General features: G+C 37.5%; 1 protein-coding gene across 2 annotated transcripts in view; it reads right to left on the bottom strand.

Moving 5' to 3' along the window:
• LOC114216115 (ABC-type organic anion transporter ABCA8-like) overlaps nt 1-20,838 on the bottom strand; it is a 57,759-nt gene extending 36,921 nt beyond the window's left edge. For both annotated transcript variants that reach the window (XM_088027259.1, XM_088027260.1), the window contains exons 1-13: nt 20,743-20,838; nt 19,452-19,656; nt 16,051-16,215; nt 13,050-13,153; nt 11,579-11,805; nt 9,855-9,996; nt 9,329-9,514; nt 7,160-7,307; nt 4,985-5,153; nt 3,144-3,202; nt 2,331-2,441; nt 914-1,089; nt 145-264 (exon numbers count right to left, since the gene is read on the bottom strand). In XM_088027259.1, coding sequence (XP_087883385.1) covers nt 145-264; nt 914-1,089; nt 2,331-2,441; nt 3,144-3,202; nt 4,985-5,153; nt 7,160-7,307; nt 9,329-9,514; nt 9,855-9,996; nt 11,579-11,805; nt 13,050-13,153; nt 16,051-16,215; nt 19,452-19,656; nt 20,743-20,838 — 1,908 coding nt within the window. The remainder of the gene's footprint in view (nt 1-144; nt 265-913; nt 1,090-2,330; nt 2,442-3,143; nt 3,203-4,984; nt 5,154-7,159; nt 7,308-9,328; nt 9,515-9,854; nt 9,997-11,578; nt 11,806-13,049; nt 13,154-16,050; nt 16,216-19,451; nt 19,657-20,742) is intronic.
• Between the last annotated feature and the right edge of the window lie 2,583 nt (nt 20,839-23,421).

Here is a 23,421-nt window from a genome sequence, read left to right as displayed (position 1 = left end):
TTGCAGTTAGGACCTGGTTATTATATTTAATGTTCTACCACAACTATTTTATCACAGATCTCCTTTGCAAATAAAAGATTGGAACTACTACTAAAGTTTCATTTTTAAAAATTTGAATTCATCTCTAAATTTAGTCTGACTTACCTGAGGATCCCCTAAAAGAGCAGTTGCAAAGCTGAGTTTTCTTTTCTGTCCACCACTTAAGTTTTGAGCCAAGACGTCTTGAATATTTTTCATCTCCAATGCCAGCAAAATTCTCTGTATCTAGCCAAATGACAACATTTATGTCACAAACCAAGATTTCTTTCCTTTGTCCTTTTTCCCTTTTCCTCTTTCTTTCCCCTTTCCCCCTTCCTCCTTTCCTTTCCTTTCCTTTCCTTTCCTTTCCTTTCCTTTCCTTTCCTTTCCTTTCCTTTCCTTTCCTTTCCTTTCCTTTCCTTTCCTTTCCTTTCCTTTCCTTTCCTTTCCTTTCCTTTCCTTTCCTTTCTTTTCCTTTCCTTTCCTTTCCATTTGGAAATACAAGGCTGTAAAGTGTAATGGTTAAAAGCATGGATCCTGAGGCAGAATGCCTGGATTTGAAAACCACACTACTAAAGTGCTAGCTGCATCATCTTAGGCAATAACTTGCTTTTGAACTTCAGTTTCTACATGTGTAAAATGGGGATGATAATAGTATCCATTTCATAGCATTGTTGTGAGGAATAAGTCAATTGTTATATTTGAAATTAAGGATAATGCTTGACACATTGTAAATCATACATAAATGTTAGCTGTTTTCCAAATTAGATTTTTTTTGGCCCAACATTTAGACGTGATTTGCACAAATATATTTTAATGAAAGCATAAAGAATTCCATGCAAGTAGAGTTAACAATCTCATTTTGACCAGTACATTCATTCATTCTATTTAGTACCTCTTTGTCCAGTTCATGCGACTGAATTCCTTTTATTTTCGCAAAGAGCCTGAGATTTTCTTTCACAGTGAGGAAGTCAAACTGCACATTGGATTGTGGACAAATTCCAGTGAGCTTGATGATATTCTCTAGGTCAGTCATTTCTGAAAGTTTATTGTTATAAATGGTGACTGAGCCTATAACAGAGGTTAAAAGTTAATATCAGGGTAATGCCTGAAATAAGATCTTTCTAGACAGACTCCTAACTATAGAGAACACGCTGATGTTTACCAGAGGGGAGGGGCCTGGGGGGATGGGGGAAGTGGGTGATGGGGCTTAAGGAGGGCGCTTGTTGTGATGAGCACCAGGTGTTGTATGAGGTGTTGAATCCCTATATTGTACACCTGAAACTAATATTATACTGTATGTTAACTAACTGGAATTGAAACAAACACGTAAAAAGAAAAGATCTTTCTAGATGAAAAATCACTATATATTTATTACATTTTAGACACATGATTTTCTCTTCAAGGTTTTTACAATTCAGGCATTACAAGCTTCCACTATAGTTGTGTGGTATACTGGAAGGAAAAAAAAAAGTCCCATCTGCAGCTTTTCCCAACAAGATGTCATCTATTTATCCACCCCTCCCATTTAGGTGTGGTTATGTAACAAACAGAATCCTAGCAAATGGGATACAAGCAGAGACTGTGAAGATGCCTTTGCACTGGGATGTGCCTTCTCTTGGTTTCTGGGATCGTGGACCCCTGTGTGAAGAATCCTGACCGATTCTTGGACGATGAAAGTCCATGTAAGCAGAGAGGAGCAGCAGTCTTAACTGAAGCCCCATATATGTGAGTGAGGACATGCCAAAACATTCAGCACCAGCCAATTAAGTCCAGAGAAACACTTCCAATCAACTCACAGAATCATGAGACATAATTAAACATTTTTAATAAACTTTTTATTTATTTATTTGAGAGAGAGAGAATGAGAGATAGAGAGCACAAGAGGGAAGAGGGTCAGAGGGAGAAGCAGACTCCCTGCTGAGCAGGGAGCCCGGTGCGGGACTCGATCCTGGGACTCCAGGATCATGACCTGAGCTGAAGGCAGTCGCTTAACCAACTGAGCCACCCAGGTGCCCCATTATAAAACATTTTTATATTAAGCCAATTAATTTGTGGAATGCTTGTTATGCAGCAAAAGCTAACAGGTACAAGTTTGAATGTCAAATAGTAACTAATGACCATGATGATGATTCTCATGAACAACTCAAATTTCATATATACCAATTAAATATCATATACCTCTATAGACGAATCCTATAAGTTAAGTTCCCTTTTTCCATAGTTGTCTGTGTTTGTGACTGATAATCAGAAGGACTTTATATTAATGGCTGATTTATATGTTGACCTGACTTTGGGAAAAAACCTCCTACCTTTGGTGGGAACAGATAGCCCGCTAAGAATGTTTAACAGTGTTGATTTTCCAGTTCCACTGTGACCAAGTATTGCAGTGATTTGGCCTTCATATATGTCAAATACCAGATCTAGGAAGAAAAAGAAAGGGAAAAAAGATTAGAAAGAAAAAGGAAGGGAAAGTAGCAGGGAGACAGGAAAGAAAACAAAATCACAAATAAAACTGTATTATGGAACTAATGGACTGCCTTTTTATATCCTTGAATGGCCTTGTTTTCTAAATATGAATACACTGGGTTGTTAAATAAAATGTCTATCCTGTTTTGAAATTCTGAAATTATGTGGTTTCACAGCAGGTAACATATCTAATACTACCAGGTTCATTGACATTGCCTGGCATATGGTAGGTGGATGTTAATATTTATGGACTAAATAACAGATTAATGGTTCATTAAATTATTATGTGGCTAAAAATCTTTTGAGATAAATTGCTCTTTTTGCACAAAAAATATACAATATCTACAACAGCTCTGAAATGACAGAAGAAAAATTTGAATCTGTAGAAACCACCCCTCCAAGAAAATCCTTAGACTTCCTCACTATTACACAATACATCTTTCAAGTACATCTAGTTCTAAAATATAATCATTTTTTTCTAACTTTTATGCAGTCAAAGCATGTGTTACAAAGGAAATTTTATCATGTGGCTCAAATAATTCATTTCAAATCTGAAATACTACCAGGAATTGCTCACCAAGAGCAAAAAAGAAATTGAATTAAAATTACAAATCGGTACCAATATAATAACTAAATGTTCCTTCCCCCCCCCTTACCTTTCAATGCTTCTATTTTATCAGGCTTTCCTTTATATTCTTTTGTAACATTTCTGATTCTGAAAAAAAAGAAAAGATATTTCAAAGTATGACAATTTTCTTTAGTTTGTAATTCTAGGTTTGGTTGACAGGATTAAATAAATCTTATGCTCAGGGTACAGGAAGATCTGGGATTTCACTCTCATGAAGTCAGGGTTGTGTGAGAGAATCAGCTTTGCTGATTCCCAGTCCTGGCTGCACATTAGCATCACCTGAGGAGTTTTATAAATTTATAAATTTACCTATGCTTATATCCCATCACCAGATCTTCTGATTCCAAAGATTAGGGTATGGCCTGGCATTAGTATTGAGGAACAGGATCATCTCTAAACTGCAAGCCAAGAAAGCTAGACCAACAGGTAACATGGCATCCAATACTGAAAGGCTCATTATGAACTACTGGCTCAGGTTGGAGGTATCTTTGGTTATCTTGAGTCAAGGTCTGCAGAAGTTGGGTAAGAGGTACAAGCGTGGAGTAAGGAAGAGACACAAAGGTGGTAACAGTGACAGCGTGGGTTTTGTAGTCTTACCTAACTGAAATCATGTTACCTTAACCAATGTACTTATTCCAGGTAAGTTTCAGCTTTTGCAACCTGAAACTTTCGAGTGTTTTAGGGTTGTGTTGAAGGATGAGTAAAATATTTCATCTTGCATGCACAGTGCTTTGTACATGATAAATATTCAATAAACATAAAATGGTATCAGTTAGATTAGTTGATTATGATAATAGAAAGGAATAGAATTAACATATGCCCAGTGCTGTTACAAATCTGGTATCCTAGGCACTTTACTGATTTTAGTCTATCAGATAAATACGTAATCCATAACTAAACCAAATTTATATTTCTTATATTGTCATCTACGATTCATCAAAGGATTCAGGCTCCATTCATATTGGATTGTTTGATTAGATTCTTAACTCTATTTTAATCCCATTTACTATCATTCCATAGCACTTATAGTTGGGTGAGATGCTGAAGAGATAGAAGAAATACAAAAAGAAACACAGAAACACATTAAATAAAGCCATTACTTTGCTCCCTCCCAGCTACTCTGCTGGAAGTTAAACCTAGCTTAGGTCACAGGACAAATATAAGGATAGAAGATAAATATGAAACAGGCTAAAATAAAAACTGACATGAGCTCCACAAACTCTGTAGGCTGGGGTAACCTGAGACCACTCACAGAGGGCTGACAGATGGGGATCACTGACGGACAAGAAAGATGTGAACAGTCAGGGATCTTGAGGACTTTCTTCCTATTTTCTTATCTGGAAAGAAAAGTTGCTGGTCCCAAATGAAACACACATCTGGAAATGAAGATGTGCATGACACTCTAAGGCATACCTTCCTCAATTCCCTGTGTGTCTGTCTCCAGACCCTTTCTCCCCTCCACTCCCCTACTCTTTCATTCCCTTTGAAAAGGCAATCGAGAGAAGAGGAAAGAGAAGTTTAAAAAACTATGAGAAAAAAATCGGGAGTATGATAAAGGAGGTGGGGCAAGGTGTGAATAAATGAGACCAGGCAAAGAAATGAGAGAAGCCAAGGACAGAGAAGAGAAACAGCAGAGAAAAGATTGAGAATCCAGGCAAGGTTTTCTTTGGATTATCTTTGTTGGTGAAATCTAAGTTTGTATTTAATGTAAATGTCAACAATATGATCTAAAACAGGTTAAAGGAATTTTTCTGTAAACTTGAAGTGGGAAATGATGAAGGGGGGTTATAGGTGGGAGCTGTCTGTAGGGCACAAAAGAGAACTGAGCTTCTCAGTCTTTGGCCTGCTCTCCATCTGCATCATTGTTACCTGATGGCTTCTTTCCCATGGAATTCTGGAGGCATTGGTTCAAAGGAGTCATTAGATGAAGGATTGGAATCGATTTCATCTTCGAGGACCACATGATCAGCTTTCTGTTGCCGTGACCAAAAGGAGGACTTCAGGAAAAACAAGGGGGGATATCCATGTCCATATTCATCTATATGACCAGGAGAAAAATACTGGGTCAATCACCAGTTTAAGGGAAAGAGACATCCTAATAAAGCAGCACAGTGTCATCTCTTTGCCCAGACATCTGAACACGTCATCAACACAGAATGCACACATTTTCCTTGATAGGTGTAATTACATAAGGAAAAAAAAATCACTAAGATGTCTCTATTATAATCATTGTTCCTACAGGAGGAAAGGAAACTGGAATTTTAAAAAATCCAGGAGGGACTTAAATAAATGTTAAGACTTTCCCTGACCCCAAGAAAGCCAGCTATTGGAATACAAATGCAAGATATGCCGGGCATGCCAAATGGTATCTAGGAGCCCAGGTGTCATGCCACCCATAAAGGAAGAAGAAATTGAGAATTTGTATCCAATGTTATTATTGGATACAAATATTCCAAGAGAAAACAGAACAGGATTTATTGAAAAATGTGGACACACTGTAACAAAGGGAAACAAAGAGGCAAAATAATTTATTGAAATTTAACAGAGTGCAATTCAAATTTACTCTTCATCACCCTCTTTCTGGAAATTAACCCACTGTGTATTTGCATTTAATTATCATTTCTGTTTCCCTACATGTTGAGAGACATTATGAAATGAAAAAAACATTATATTTCACTAATATTTTGCAACGACCTCCAGGGTACTAATGATGGGTTTTCAAACTTATGTGTACTTTTCACATGTTTAGTCATTCCTTGGTGCAATATTGACCAAACACTTTCTAAACACCTGTCACTTGGTATGTTATTAGTTAGTTCTTATCTCTTTCCCTTCATGAGGAAATCTATTGAATGAAAGTATATAGCTCGACTGGGTCCATTCTACCACCAGATTCCCCATTACATGATTCTGTCATTTTAGCCAGTTAATTTTCCTTTCTCTCATTGATATTGCTTATCTTTCAAAGAATTTTGAACAGAGTTACCTTGTTTGAATTCAAGCTTACATTCAGGCTTAGTGAATGGATGATAAAAATAATTCCAAGTGTATAATAAATGTTCTAGCCAAAATTGTAGATTCTGGCCTCTATTATTCTGGTCTCTTCTGAAAGGGAGAGACAGTTACTGTTCTTAAGGGATTATCTTAAAACAACAACATGATCAATTCACTGCTTCCAGATGTTTCTCTGCACCTTCGCCCTCACTCTTTCTCCTTTGTCCCTTTGACCAAGTCTTGAATCCTTGACTTTAAAAAAATATATACTCAATGTGTTTATTTCATTAGAAACTTCCATAAACTTTACAGCTTGATTGAAGTATGACTGACAAATAAAACCTGTATACACGGAAGGTATATAATGTGATGTTTTGATACAGGCATACATTGTGAAGTACTACCATCATCAAGCAAATTAACATATCATCACCTCACATGGTTATCATTTTTCTGTGTGTGTGTGTGTGTGTGTGTGTGTGTGTGTGTGTGTATGTGGTGAAAACACCCGAGATCTACTATAAAAGTAAAAATGTATGACCTATTGACTTCCCTATTGTAGAATTCTGGTGAGATTTTTAAAAATATAGATGCCCTAGTCCCACCACTGATGAAATGAATCATAATCTCTTAGGGTTGAATTGTGTTTGGTATTTTTTTTTTTAAAGTTCCCAAGGTGGTTCTGAAATATAGCCAGGGCTAAGAACAACTGAGCAAAATAATTAGGCAAAAGCAACTGTAAATTTCCATGATTAAGTACCAAGCCAGACCCATTTAGGAAATAGTTTTCTAAGCATCTTTTTAAAAAGAAACAAACTACATTTAGAGCACAATGAAGTTCGAAGATCAGTGATCCTATAAACAAAATTCAAGCTGTAGTTCTGACCAGTCAAGTAGCAAGAAATAAAGAACTAATGTGGTCATTGGCAATGACCTTATTCACTGCCTTCCTTTTGATGCACAAAGTAGTTTTAAAAATATAAATAACACATGTGTTAGGAGATTCGCCTTTAGGAAATAATGTTCGATTTTAATCAGATCAGTACTCACTTGGCAAAATTTTCTCAAAATAAATCGTCAATGCCACATAGAAGAAAAAATCAAAAGCCAACATGAAATTTGTTGCTATTATCAGATTTGAGTAGTCTGATGGATTAGGAAATGCACTGGAATTCAAATCATAGTCTGTGCGCAAAAGCTGAAAATTAAGAAGTAATTAAAGAAAGGACGTTAGTTTTGTGATAAATTTTAAACAATTAGGTTTAGCGTAAACGTGTAAGAGCTACTTTTTGCCTCTCACTAACACAAAGTTGAACGAAACTGCCTTCTTTACAATTCTCAATTCTTTTGGAAGGCATAGGTGTGTGACCAACTATAATGAAATTTATTAACTGCTCTGATTAAAGTATGTTCCAGTGAAACTGGAGCATTAGGAGTGTTACAAGATTTTTGTTCCCTTAGTGCCTGTTGTTCTTGGTCCTGCTGCTTCGAAGAATGAAGAGGTAGACCAGACAAAGAGTGGTGGGCAGCAAAGCAAAGTTTATTGAGCGATAGTATAAAGCTCCCGGAGAGGGAGGGGACCTGAGAGGGTTGCCCTTTTGGTATTCAAATCTAAGGGTTTTTCTAAGCTCTTTTGCAGATGTACCTTGAGCATTCTGAGCATGGGCCCCTTGTGGATTGGCTTTGTGTGCCAATCAGGGCTTTGATCACACACCTGTCTACCTATTGGGTTATTGTTCATGTGTTGATGGTCTTTTGGGCTGACATTTGGACACAAACTGCCTCAGCTTGTGGTAGTGACCCACGTTTTATGGTTAATTGTTTTGTTTCAGGATGTTTTGCAAAAGTCACTTCTGCAGAGGCTACTAGACAGGATGCTATTGTGGTTTTGTCTAATCCGTAAAACAGGATGCTAGAATGGTTTTGTCTTAGCTGTCCAGGTCTCTGTTTTCTTGTTGGGGACCCTGGCCCTGACTACCTAAGTGTCCAATGAACTCCTAACAGGAGGAGGCAGGGAAGTATGGGAAAAGATGACATTTGAGTTCAACCTTAGATAAATTTTTACCAAATAGGATATAGGACAAAAGTGTGGTCCTCCTTGAAAATGGCTACATGAGAGAGAATTCATGCTCTTGGAAAAACAAAACAAAACAAAACAAAACTGGTGTGTTTAAGGAGAACCTGTGGGAAAAGTGGGCTTGTCTATAATGTTCAAGTTAATGGGTCTTTTGTAACTAATTATCCTTTCATTAAGAACTAAATAACGGGTATGTGTGCAATGATCGACGTTACCATTTAAATGCAGGGACAGCAAAGTGAGTTCAATCTGAGAATCAGATAAAGAGAAATGACATTTGACAAGGAGAAATGTAATTTGCTGGTCAATTAATGTGTTTTTAACTTTTGATTTTCTTTTCTTTTATACGGTAGTTTATAGATTCATGTATGTTGTTCAGTTACGAAGTCAAAATACGAGCTGGAATAATTAGAATTAGATTTGCAATATCAAATCCATATTTAATTAAGAGCCAAAGGGGCACTGGTGGCTCAATCGGTTAAATGTCTGCTTTCGGATCAGGCCATGGTCCCAGGTCCTGGGATGGAGCCTCGCGTAGGGCTCCCTGCTCCTCATGAAACCTGCTTCTCCCTCTCTCACCCCCCCCCCGACCGCTTGTGTTCCCTCTTTCACTATGTCTTTCTCTGTCAAATAAATAAATAAAATCTTAAAAAATAATAATTAATAGTCAAGAAAACGCTTTAGATCATCTATGAAGAATGATACGCTGACCTTCCCTTTTTTCACTCACCAAATGGCTTATTTTGCTGAGCTCAGTATGCTCAAAGCTTTTAGAAGTTCATTTTTGCAGGGTGTCTGAGTGGCTCAGTCAGTTAAGTGACCAACTGTTGGTTTCAGTGCAGGTCATGATCTCAGGGTCCTGGGATTGAGCCCTGTGTTGGACTCTGCACTTAGCACAGAGTCTGCTTGGGATTCTCTCTCCCTCTCCCTCTGTCCGTCTCCCTTATTCTCTCTCCCAATCTCTCTCTCTAATACATGAATAAATCTTTTTTAAAAAGTTCATCTTTGCAATGTCACAGTAATCTGCACGGAGGCTTTAAATCTGACAATGCTAATCATAGACATGATTATAGACAACTGAATTCCAGACAGAAAAAGATGTTTCTGAAATTCCATCAATCAACAATTGGATTGTTTCTCACCTGGGCCATTCCAAGCATGAAGGCAAACGGGCTAAGAAAGCTTAAAATCCACTCCAAGGATGTAGGAAGTTGCCTGTACAGTGCTGTAAATCCCAAACTTCCCCAAAAGACGGTGAGAAGGAACATGACCAGACCAGTGAGGAAAGATTTCTTTACCAAGACGCTCATTAGAAAAGCCAAAGCTATCTAAAATGAGAGAAGATCCAGTTGGTTTATATTTCTCTAAGGATTATTCTTAGCATAACACAATAAGGGATTGAATATACAAAATTAGAGTTACATTTTTTTGTCTATAATACAAAACTGTGCTCTACAAATTGCACTATAAGTTGACATTACAAAACACTGCAAATCTTTTTAAAAAACACTACAAATCAAATACATAGATACACATAGATGTTCTCGGGCAAAGAGCAGACAGTGAAGAAAAGGGATATGGAGAATAATTACCTATTTAGAAACCAACACTTGATCCTTAGGGTAGATTGGTAAATTGGATAGAAAGCAATTTAATTCACCAACTCACCAAAGACAATCCATAGAGGAAAAAGATGGTGAAGATCGCCATGAAGCCAGTCAGAATGACAAACTGGACAGATTTTATAATAAGTGCCAAGAAAAGTGCCATAATAAAGATGAAAACACCATAGAGTAGACCCCAGGAGAGCCTAGGATGGAAACAAGATGTTATTTTAGAATTTCATGTTCCATTGAAAGGAGGATCTAGAATGGATTCTAACATTATTCATTGATTCATTCATTCTTTCAGTAGATACTTATTGAGTTTCAGGATATGTAAGTACAAGATAAATATTTTGGGAAGAATTCTTTAGGAATTAGGGATATTTTTTGTCCTAAAATTAGTTCCAGAAATACACACACACCTACAGGTACACACACACACCACTGTGGGGAAAAGGAGAAAATAGTCTTCCAGTCTGATTGATTTTGGTTCAAACATTTTTTTCTGCTGCCTTCATACTCTGTGACCTTGAGCAAACTCTGTAATCCCTCAACATTTTCTTTCTTTCTTTCTTTTTTTTATTGCTCTGTACACTAGGAATAATACCACAGTTTTAGTTCAGTGAAGTTATGTCTATGTGGGACACTGTCTTAGGACACGGTAACTCCTCAGTGAATCTCAGATCCTTTTCTCCTCTCAGGCCTTTCTAGGGGTGAGGAGCTTCATGGATTTCCTCAAAGATATAGGATAGTTCACTTTCCTTTCTTCAATTCTTTTATCACGTTGATCGTTATTCTTTGAAGGGTATAATGAAATAATGAAAAACAAAAACAGCAGCAAAACCAACAAAGTAATAGCCTACGCATATAGCAATTACTCTGTGCCAGAAAATGTTTTACGAACTTAGCAAATAGAAAATCATTTTATTTTCACAAAGGCTCTATGCAGGAGCATCCTTATTTTCTTAATTTCTAGACAAAGAACCTACTGAACAAAGATGTTAAGTAACTATGATTTCAAGTCCAGGAATTTTGGCTCTAGAGTCGTTAGATTTTGCTGCTCCGTCATACTTCCCTCCAATATTAATTCAATAAACAGTTCAATATTGACTTATAGCATTTTCTTCCAGACTCCAAATTCGTTGACATTTGCATATTCCACCTGGCTTCCTAGCCTCTGTGTTACTTTACTTTCTCTTCACTACGAACATCACCTCCATACTTTTTTCAGTCATTCTCAAGTTCTCTCTCACACAGGGCCTTGTCCATCCTTGGAATTACACAGCCTCTGACATTTTAAATTCAAACTACCCAGCCCCTATTCACAATCCTGTTCTGCCAGCTTCTTCCTTCAACTATATCCATCATACCAGATCTTTAGTCTCAAAAGAGCTCCTGATCTTAGACCTATTTTTTCCCCCTTTCCGTCCATGCTGGCTTGAATTCCACTTCCATCCGGCTTTGACACTCAAATCTACCATTTCTACAGCACTCTTAGCAGTAGACTCAATGTCCATCCCTCATTATCCCTACCTCACAACCAGTAGACTCATTGGCCATCCCTCATTATCCCTACCTCACAACCACCACACAAACCCAAACCTGCTATTCTTTCTTCAGTCTGAGAAGCACAGTAACCTGCAACCTTAACTTGGCAAGCATTACATCAATGACAATTTATCCCATTCATAGGGAAGAGTTAGAAAATCATTAGGTTTGAATACTGATGCTTTGAAGAGGCCCACTCTTCCTGAATCCCTACATTTATTTGTCCTACACTTTACTTACCAGAATGCTGAATCCTGAAGACCCATCATCCTCATCAAGCCCTTCATCTTTTTCCTCTCTCTTGTAATGTTAAGAGATGCATAATAAGTGAATGAGGAAAAGGAAATAACACAGAAGAAAATGAAGAAATCAGCTGCAATGCCCCCTTGACTGACAAAGGGATGTATCTTCATGTTTTTTCCAGTAACGGACATCAATTCCTCCATCACTGAATGATTTGTTGCAGTCTGAAGAAATATATTAATAAACAAAATTTGTATATTCATGGATGGCATGCTCTGTTTTCTTTCAGTCATCTGTTTTCCTCTGAACACATAACTGATCAATCTGGATCTGATCCTAGCCTAAATTTTCACTTCCATGTTCCACCATTGGCCCACTTGGGGCCCTGACTCCCGGCATTCTGAGCTTCTCACAGTTCTCAAAATTTACGATGTGTTTTATCACTTCCCTGCCTAACACTGCCTTATAATGTGCTTGAAATACATTTATGACTTTGTATACTTGGCAAATCTTACCTTAAGCTTCAGTTTTAAATGTTACTTCAATTAGGAATTCTTTCATGGCACTCTAGGCTGAGAAGTTAGGCTTGTTTACTTACAGACCCTTTATACCTCCCTGATACCTTACTTCTCCCTTTCTAATAATGTTCTTTCTTTCTTTCTTTCTTTAAATTCTAGTTGGTTAACATATACCATAATACTGACTTCAGGAGTAGAATTTAGTGATTCATCACTTACATACAACACCCAGTGCTCTTCACAACAAGTGCCCTCCTTAATACCCATCACCCATTTAGCACCTCTCCCACCCCCCTCCCCTCCAGCAAACCTTAGTTTGTTCTCTATAGTTAAGAGTTTCTTATGGTTTGCCTTCCTCTTTCTTCTTTTTTTTCTTCCCTTATGTTCATCTGTTTTGTTTCTTAAATTCCACATATGAGTGAAATCGTATGGTATTTGTCTTTCTCTGACTAACTTGTTTTGCTTGGCATAATACACTCTAGCTCCAGGCACATCATTAAAATGACAAGATTTCATTCTTTTTGACGGCTGAGTAATATTCCATTATATATATGCGTGTGTGTATATATATAATGTGATAATATGTGATATATATATAATATATATGTGATAATATATAAAGACAAATATAAAGGAAATAAATATATATATATATGTATCACAACGTCCTTATCCATTCATCAGCTGATGGATATTTGGGTGCTAATAATATTCCTATTATATGCCTGGCTTCTTGACAAGTTTGAATTCTTGGGAGAGAAAATTTCTCTTCTATTTATGTTTGTAGCCCCCATGGCATATAGAAACTTAAATAAACTTTGTACTAAAGAAACCAGTGATTAAGTGAAAGAACAGGCTACCCATTTATGTATTATTTCATGAACCTTTTGAGGCCTCTAATACCATTAGTCTGCATGCAACATTAGTTAGCATGGAACATTTGTACTCACTTCTATAATAGCAGCATTGATAGCAGCTTGAAGAGCGACGAAACCTCTCTCCCAGTATTGTGAAACTTGGCAGTTAACACCTCCACTCATTTTAAAACAATGAGCTTTAAGAAAAAAAAGAAAGCCATAAATATCATTATGGATTATTTCAGTCCTGATTATAGGAAACAGTGCACTTTACAATGGCTTCACATTCCAAATGTTGTTATTTTGACTCAAGGCCTGTGAAAACATAAACTGGAGTAATGATTCTCAAAGCAGGGCAGACAGAGCACTTATAGGGGATGTTCTGCATTATATTAGAATATACTATGCTTTCTCACACTATCTTCACCTAATCAAGAATTTTGTGGAGCTTTTCCCTTCTATCATTTTGTATTGTCGAAACAATCTTTTTATGTTTTTCAAAGGTTAGTAGGTCTTTTATGGATTGAGAACCATATAGATTGAGAACTAGAGCTTTACCTAACATTACATACAACACAGGCAATAATGAGCAACTGGGAGTTCAGAGGAAATAACTTACTATGTTTAAATCATGTCAACCAGAACATCTTTTGAAGAAAAAACATCTTATCAAAAAAAAAAAAAAAAGCCTACCAGTCCATCGAGTATTAAACTGCATTAAAGAGAAGGTGATACATGAAAAAGTGCTCAACATCGCTTGGCATCAGGGAAATCCAAATCAAAACCTCAATGAGATACCACCTCACACCCGTCAGAATGGCTAAAATTAACAAGTCAGGGAACGACAGATGTTGGCGGGGATGTGGAGAAAGGGGAACCCTCCTACACTGTTGGTGGGAATGCAAGCTGGTGCAACCACTCTGGAAAACAGTATGGAGGTTCCTCAAACAGTTGAAATTAGAGCTACCGTTCGATCCAGCAATTGCACTACTGGGTATTTACCACAAAGATACAAATGTAGGGACCCGAAGGAGTACGTGTACCCCAATGTTTATAGCAGCAATGTCCACCATAGCCAAACTGTGGAAAGAGCCAAGATGCCCATCGACAGATGAATGGATAAAGAAGATGTGGTATATATACACAATGGAATATTATGCAGCCATCAAAAGGAATGAGATCTTGCCATTTGCAACGACATGGATGGAACTGGAGGGTGTTATGCTGAGTGAAATAAGTCAATCAGAGAAAGACATGTATCACATGACCTCACTGATATGAGGAATTCTTAATCTCAGGAAACAAACTGAGTGTTACTGGAGTGGTTGGGGGTGGGAGGGATGGGGTGGCTGGGTGATAGACATTGGGGAGGGTATGTGCTACGGTGAGCGCTGTGAAGTGTGCAAGACTGTTGAATCACAGATCTGTACTTCTGAAACAAATAACGCAACATATTTTAAGAAAAAAGAAAAAGAAGAAGATAACAGGAGAGGAAAAAAAGGGGAGTATGTCAGAGGGGGAGACGAACCATGAGAGATGATGGACTCTGAAAAACAAACTGAGGGTTCTAGAGGGGAGGGGGTAGGGGGATGGGTTAGCCTGGTGATGGGTATTGAGGAGGGCACGTTCTGCATGGAGCACTGGGTGTTATGAACAAACAATGAATCATGGAACACTGCACCAAAAACTAATGATGTAATATATGGGGATTAACATAACAATAAAAAAATTATAAAAAAAATAAAAATAAAAATAAAATTTCTCAATTTTAAATGTTTAAAATATTTTATAATATTGGGTTTTCTTTGCTACAAAGCCTTGTCAATACTTTGTATTGTTCTATTTACTGTTTTTGGCCCATCTTGTTAAATACAAAATGATATCACATGTGGTTTCAAAATGCATTTCCCTGATTACTAATGTAGGTCCAAGTCTTTATTCTTGATCTGTGTTTCTCCTTCTATGAAGTTCCTATTTATATCTTTCACTTCTTTCCCATTTCTATGCTTTTTTTTCTTATTTATTCAGAGAAAATCTTTATATATTCTGGTATTAACTTTTTGTTAGTTTCATTTGCATAAATATTTCATCACAAGTTTTGCCCTTACTTTTCACTCTCTGATGTCTTTTGATAAAGATATTTACTTAATTTTGATCTAGTTGAATTAAGCAAACTTTTCTTTTATAGTTAATGTATTTTTTGTTTTGTTTAAGAATTCTATTCTATCCAACAGTTATAAAGATATTCTCCTATACTGACTTCTAGAAAGTTTACAGGATTTTTTTTTTCACTGAGTTCTGTACCTGGAAATTGGTTGTTTAGTATGAGACAATTTCATTTTGTTCTTTATGGAGAGATGCTTTTCCCAGCACCAATCACAGTGTCTTCTCAGTCATACGTTAGTTTTCAGGTTTATGTGAGAGCTTTCCAGGTTTCTTTCTTCTATTTCATTGGTCTATCTGTCTTTTAGTATGGTAATAGCATACTCTCTTAATTACTTATTTAATTCTTTTTAAAAACCATCTTGGCCTTTTTTCTTGTCTATGCATTCACTGGGTATATAGTCTCTCCAGGTTCCAAATTAATACAGAAATGTCCATCTCATATAAACCCAAGATCTTCTCGCCTGTTCTCATGTAGCTAAAACCCAAACCTCTTGGTTGGTGAGACTGGCAAAATCATAGAGCATTAACAATAATCAATCACTCTGGATTTGGTGCCCTCTTCATTTTAGGCCCTCAAAAATAAGCTTACTCAGACATTTGAAGAGAAGCTTCTTCTATTTTATCCATAAACAATTTTACTTTCCTTCAGCAATATATATTATAACCACATATTGCATTTTATATATATGTATATGTACACACACATATATGGAATTATATATATATATAACCATATATAACAACTATCTAATACAGTATATTAATAAATCCAAAAACCAATGTACATTCTTAAGATTTGTCGATTATCCTGTTGACATCACATTGCAGATAAGGATTTTTAAATTTGCTGTATTAACATCCATCCCTATATATAACTTATGACATAACTGAAGTGGAGAGCACTGGAATTACATAGCTGGAAAGTTACCTTCATGGTCCCTGTGTTCCTTTTTTGCTGGGATTCTGTATCCCAGCAAGAATTTCAAATGATATGAGAATGTATTAGTGAAGATGACTTGTATTACTTCCTCAGGATAATCTGGCATTAATTCTTTAATATTTTCTTCACTGGACAGCCCCAAAACTTTTATATCTGCCATTACAAGATGGGAATATATTTGTTAGTAAATTACTAGGAGATCAACTTCAGGATGTCATGATAAATTACTTTTACTAGAGTTCTTTATGGAAATAAAACAAAATCAAATATCAACTTTGAGTAGGTCAGGCAGAGTAAAGTTTAGGAAGAGACATTGCTCTTCAGAAGAACTACATGAAAATTAGTTATTTTATTTTCATTTGTAGTTCTTGAACCAATTTCAATCACATATAATATCATTCCATACCAATTAAACTATTCACAGGAGAATTAGCATTGCAATAAATCTACAATGGTAGTAAAAAAAAATGGTCACAAATGGTAGGTCATTGTGTTTAAATCACAATTAGGCTCTGGCTTATAGCAGATGGAAATAATTATAAAAATTCACTTTCCTTTAATAATCCTGACAGTATGGTAAATATACTAAAAAAAAGAAGAATGAAAAATTTTAAAAATACGTCGATTGATTATATTGACATCACTAAAATAATCCCTCTTTTCAGCAGATACTGTGTTTAATGCCATACAGAGGTCTCACTAAGACTGAAAGAATGAGAAGGAATGCAAAGAAAGTCCTGGACTGGGGTGGGAGTATTGAAGCTGCAAGTGGAGGAAAAAGGCAGCACGTATTTTAATAGAACTATTCTTTTTCTGGAATCTATTCCTTAAATCCATGTGATCTTGAGCAAGTCATGTAAGCTTTATCACTCAATTTCCATTATTTGTAAGATAAACAATATTATCTGTTATTAGTACATAATATTACTACAGAGTACAGAAAAATATAATACAGAATAATATTATCACAGAATAATATTCTATTACTACAGAATAAAAGCTCTATAAAATCTAGTGCATGAGAGCATTTAATGAATATTTATCATAATTGCAGTTATATCATTTATGAAACAAAGATAATAATGCATTCATTGTAAAGATAAACTTGATGTAAAGACCTTGCACACAGTAGTCATTTAATGAATATTTATTAACCCAGTTGCATGGGACCTTGAACCAGGGTGTTGTTGAGAGGCACAAATTTATGTGTTGTGAGCCCTGCACCCCACCAGGAGGACATCTGTGAACCAGAGGGTGAAGGCAAACACACCCTGGGATAGACAGGGAGACCAGACCTTAGGTGGACAGTGCAGATCAGACTGTGATCTTGAATCAGAAGTGAAGTCAGTGTTGGTAGGCAAGATGCACAGTGCAAACATGCCAATTCAGGTGGGAGTAAGGGGGTGGTGGTTGGTGAGGCATGATGGGGAAGCAAGTTTAGATGTAAACCATCCACCTGTCCTAGCAGTGTGCAATGAAGCATGGACAGGAAGGAAAAGTCCAACATAATTTGGAAACTGTGGCCATAAGAGACTCCAAAGAGCAAGAGACTGAACACAGATTACAGAGAGGTGGACTTCTGGATACTGAATACAGTTAGGATCCAAGCACAAAATTAATGGTTACATAAGCTGTAGTAGAATCAGGGACATAGGTTAGCAAACAGAAGAGACCTTAAATAGACTTCCAGTGACTGGGTGGAGCAAGATCTAAAAGTTCCCCTTACAGTAATACTCTTGGTGGGGAATTATGGTGTTTAAAATTGATATTGAGTACCTTCCAAGTCACTTTATTCATTCATTCATTCATTTATTGAGTGTGGGGAGAGGCAAAGAGAAAGGGAAAGAGACTCTCAAGCAGGCTCCATGCCTAGCACACAGCCCAGTGTGGGGCTTGAGCCCACGGCCCTGAGATCATGACCTGAGCCAAAACCAAGAGTCAGATGCTTAGCCAACTGAGCCACCCAGGTGCTCCCAAGTCACATTTTATGTTTTTTTTAATTGACATATAATTCATATGACATAAAATTCATCCTTTTGAACTGTACAATTTCATTATTTTTAGTATATTCACAAAGTTGTGCAAGCTCTAAACTGTTTTTAAATTATAACTCAACTCACATTTATGGGCCAATCACCATAGATTTCCCTTTGAGGTATGCATTTATATTTGCAAAGAAGAATTGTTTTTATTCGCCTGACATTCAGTCCCCCTTCTAGTAAACACTCTAAAATTCATTTGGGATACTGCCACTCTTCCACTCACATACTACGTGGTTTCAATATGGTTTGCAACATGACCTAGGAACCCAACCAATGGGCAGTGACATTACTGTTATTCTTCTATCCAGTGAGATTCATTCTTGGTGGACCAAGACCAACACTAATCCAAAGTAGACTATCATTCCAATGGGTCTAATTTCTGAAATTATTTTGAACTGTTGGGAAAGGTCTGTACACTTTTCACTGGAGTTGTTTTTGGTAGGTCATAAATCTGGAGCTTCTGCAGACTAAGTCTGCTTCTATCTGGGGAGAGCCAACCTGAGATGAGGCTAGCACACAATACTATAAACCTGACAACCGGAGACATATTTCTTCCTCTACTGATGACCCATCTCTATCCATACTCATTTCCTTAAACTTAGACAAAAGATACTCCCCTCTCAATGAGACAAGTTGAATTGGGATTCTCTCATTTGTATTCATGAAAAATATAGTACTGTTAATCTTATTTGAATATGGTGATAATGTGGCTCAGAGAAGTTGATGACTTGCAAAATCCACTGCAGACCCAGTAACAGAAGTACTTTTAGTCAAATGTTCTTTGACTCTAAGACTAGTTCTCTTGCCTCTGCACTAGGCTGTTTCTCTTCTGATTTCAGAAAATTATTCTAAAGGAAAGTGACTTTGACAGTCATAATGCTCTCCTTACTTTTCATTGATAAGTATCTTAACACTGAAGGGTGGAAACTTGAAACTCAGAATACTCATCAATAGAATCTTCAAATATAGTAAGACAATTTTTGGTCGTAAAAAGCTGGAGAGGGAACTCCCATAATCAAATTCAAGAGAAGACTCGTTTTTGTCTCTAATAATAAGCAAATACTAGAGTGACAGTCTCATTCTAGTAATAAGGCTTCCACAGCCAAATGTCAACAATTCCCTAAACACTCCTGCTTTTCAAAGTCTGCCAAACACTATATTCCATGCTTCCCCAAACCCTATGCAAGATCAAGATTTCTTTGCTGAGAGACCGTGCACTCAATTTCACATAATCTATAAATTTTGACAACACAGTTTATCAACTGAAATGCAAATTAAATGCATGTCTGCAGTCAAATGAACCAAAAATTGACATCCGGAATTCCTCTTGGTTACTAGAAAACTCACCTTTCATGAAGGAGGCTAAGGCTACTTTACTCATTATCTGTTGGGTTGAATTGGTGACAGGTGTGTATATAATAGAAAATGTAGAATCTTTAAATGAGTCTACCGGTCCCAGGTCCACAGCAGGCAGTGAAGAGAAATCATTAACTTTATGATTAGTAGGATATAGATACAAACAAAGTAGGAGGAGCAATGCGGTCAACCATTCCTACACAATCCAAGAGAAAGAATAAAGAAAATTATGATTTTGAATTAGTTATCCACAATCATTTGGTCATACAGTTTGTCTTGTGCATTTTTCTGCTTTCAATATACGCCACATTATGAACTGTTTAAAATAGGTACAGTACAAAATTCAGCAGTCTGAGTAATTCCAATGAGCTCTTAATAGGTATTCAAGTGTATTGATCCACAGCACCAGTCTAAAGCATGCACTGATCATGAAAGTATGAGAGGCAAGCTATTATAAATTATTACCAGCTGGTATGACCTACTCATGCTGTATCTGGTTCTACTTGAGAGCCTAGTGTTCCATGAGACAGTTCCAAGGCACTGCTTACTGAGTAATAATATACTGGCTACATGCCAAGATCCTGGTATTGGAAACTCAGTACATTTCAGGCAACTGAGAAACACTGTCTTGTTAGTTACCATTATGGGTCACCTGCAAACTTCCAATAAGACATCACTTTATTTCCTAAATGGATGATGATAGAAAAAATTCACAATTAGACAGTAAAATTCTAATTTAGTTAAAAATGCTACTAATTTATATCTATCTGATTTTCAGAAGATATTGAAGTTCAACCAGGATTTTTGCTATATGGTAAAATGATAGGAGCTAATGCTAATTTTCTTCTTAGTACTAATAACATTTCCAAGTTTTCTACTCTTTTGAAGAGAATGATTTATTTTTAAAAAGAGAAAGAAATTCAAAAGAGAATATACCAGTTACCTACTTCCGTGGGTTAATTAACCATGCCTTCAAAATCTCAGTGTCTAAACCTGACTATCCATAAGTAGGAGCCCTAGCAAACATGTGACCACTGACTTTTAAAACATTTATTGGATTTTCTATTGCTGGCCAGCATCAGTGACTTTAGACCTCAACTTGGGATCTGTGTCAACTGAAAGGTCTGCAGACAGATTGCAGTTTGAGAAAGAGCTCTTTCTCTTGTAGAGAGGTTTTCTGGTTTGGTTTGGTTTTTGGAAGGGGAGATAAAGTATAGTTACTTCCCAGGAAATACACATTTCCATACTGTAAATAAGAAGTGACAGAGATACTGAATGATACCATCAAGGACTCTCTTTTCATTCTCCATTTCTTCAGAAGGTTCTTGCATAATAATGCCCATGTCTGTTGACACACACTTATTTCTCTCTTAATCATTTTGCCCTGTTTAATAAGAAAGAAAAGGAGAAGATAACGTAAATGTGACGATCTTCATGAGAAGACATACCCTGCAAACAGAAAAAGAGCAGCCTGATAATTGCAGTGTTATAAATGAGTGCTTGGACTCTGTGAGTTCCAAAGTTAGCATGTTATGACTCCCCTGGCTTTCTTTTCTTTCCACTTCCAAACTCTTTACTCCCTTATTTTTTTGGTGATGCATTGTGTCAGTGACCAACGTATTGCCTCAGCTCTATGAAAATGGATCTCGGCCTTTTAAGTCGTTTTCTTTGCCAGCCGGCATAATGTAAAGCTTTGTCAGCAGAGAGGATCGAAGAGACATTGCAGGAAGAAGAGGCCTTCCTTTCTGATGTCAGAGTGGTCCATTTTCCCCATTCCTGGAGACTGTATTTTTTTTTCCCCGCTGCTCAGACTAAATGATTTTCTTCAATGCAAAGTGCCTGGACGGTGAAAGTTTCACTGTGTGTTTTCAATAACTCTTGACTCAAGATCAGTAATGTATCTGGGAGCCCCAGACAGCTAGGGCGTTTCCCCCAGAGTTTTGTTTCCTTTGGATTCCCTATTGCAAAGTCAGTGCACTCCTTGTGCCCATGGCTTGACTTTCCGTGGGCTGCAACAACACCTATCTAAACACACCTTAGTTGACGCAACGTCACCCTTGCATGGAGTAAAAAGCAATGGCCATCTACCACCACGGGTGGGGTGGGAAACCTCCCTGCCCCCACTCCTAAGCAAAGGTAAGTTGTTGCTGAGGTTTGCTTGGCAACCCAGCATTGACACAAAGCAGAGACAGGCTATTAGCCAAAGAGGGGTGAAGCAGCTCTCACATATCTAAGACCTCCCAACAGATACAAGAACAGATTGTACAACAGGCCACAAAACAAGTCTTAGCAAATTGAAATTATACTGAGTATCTTTTCTGACCATGAGGAGAGGAAACTAGAAATCAGAAACAAAAGAAAAGCTGGAAGGACATTGAATCCGTGATCAAAGACCTCCCAACAGAGAAAAGCCCAGGACCAGGACCAGATGGCTTCTCTGGTGAATTCTACCAAACATTTAAAAAAGAATGGGCGCCTGGGTGGCTCAGTTGGTTAAGCGACTGCCTTCGGCTTAGGTCATGATCCTGGAGTCCCAGGATCGAGTCCCACATCGGGCTCCCTGCTCAGCAGGGAGTCTGCTTCTCCCTCTGACCCTCTTCCCTCTCGTGCTCTCAATCTCTCATTCTCTCTCTCTCAAATAAATAAATAAAATCTTAAAAAAAAAAAAAGAATGAAGGGCACCTGGGTGGCTCAGTCGGTTAAGCATCTGCCTTCAGCTCAGGTCATGATCCCAAAGTCCTGGGATTAAGTCCCGCCTTGGGCTCCTGGCTCAGTGGGGAGTCTGCTTCTCCCTCTCCCTCTCTCCCCTGCTTGTGCTCTTTCACTCTCAAATAAAATAAAATCTTTTTTAAAAATTAAAAAATAAAAAAGAATGAATGCCAGTCCTTCTCAAAGTTTTCCAAAAAATTGAAGGGGAGGGAATACTTTCAAACTCATTCTGTGAGGCCAGCATTACCCCGAGGCCAATGACAGATGAGGACACTAAAAGAAGAGAACATTACAGACCAACATCCCTGGGGCATTTAGATGCAAAAATTCTCAACAAAATATCAGCAAACTGAATGCAACCACACGTTAAAAGGATCACACACCATGATCAAGTGGGATTCACTCCTGGGATGCAAGGATGGTGCAACATATGTAAATCAATAAATGTTATACACCACGTGAGTAGAATGAAAGGTAAAAATCATATGATCATCTCAATAGATGCAGACAATACACTTCACAGAAGACAACATCCTTTCATGATAAAAACCCTCAACAAAGTAGGTATAGAAGGAATATATCTTAACGTAATAAAGCCTATATACAATAAGCCCATGGCTGACATCATACTCATGGGGGAAAGGTTGACAGCTTTCCCTCTATGATCGGGAATAAGACAAAGACACCCATTTTTACCCCTCCTGTCCAACACAGAAGCCCCAGTTCCTCACTCTACTTCTGTCGACACCTTTTGTCTGGTAACTCTTTGAGTTCCTTCCTTAAAGGCGGAGTATAACTTTGGCTGTAGAAAGGAGTGGGAGTGACTATGTGCCAGTTCTCAGCCTAGCCCTTATGAGGCCTTGGGTGTATCTGCTTGCTGTTATGGCTCGATCATTGCTGCAAGAGAATACTGGGCCAGCCTCTGGGACCTGAAAAGCATATGAAACATAGCTGAGTCATCCCAGTCATGCCAGTATAGACTAGCCTACATCAGACTATGGCCAGCGAGACTCTGGGGATCCAAGCCTATCCAAGATCAGCAGAACCTCTTAGAAAATACCCAATGCATGCAGAGAAAGGGGAACCCTCCTATACTGTTGGTGGGAATGCAAGCTGGTGCAGCCACTCTGGGAAACAGTATGGAGGGTCCTCAAACAGTTGAAAATAGAGCTACCTTACGACCCAGCAATTGCACTGCTGGGTATTTACCTCAAAGATAGAAATGTAGTGATCCGAAGGGATGCATGCACCC

The sequence above is a fragment of the Eumetopias jubatus genome, unplaced genomic scaffold (assembly GCF_037043125.1).
Source record: "Eumetopias jubatus isolate StellerSeaLion01/CBP00866 unplaced genomic scaffold, mEumJub1_p1.0 scaffold_10, whole genome shotgun sequence".
NCBI lineage: Eukaryota > Metazoa > Chordata > Mammalia > Carnivora > Otariidae > Eumetopias > Eumetopias jubatus.
The sequence above is the reverse complement of the archived record's forward strand: the minus strand, read 5'-3'. Positions and strand labels throughout refer to the sequence as shown.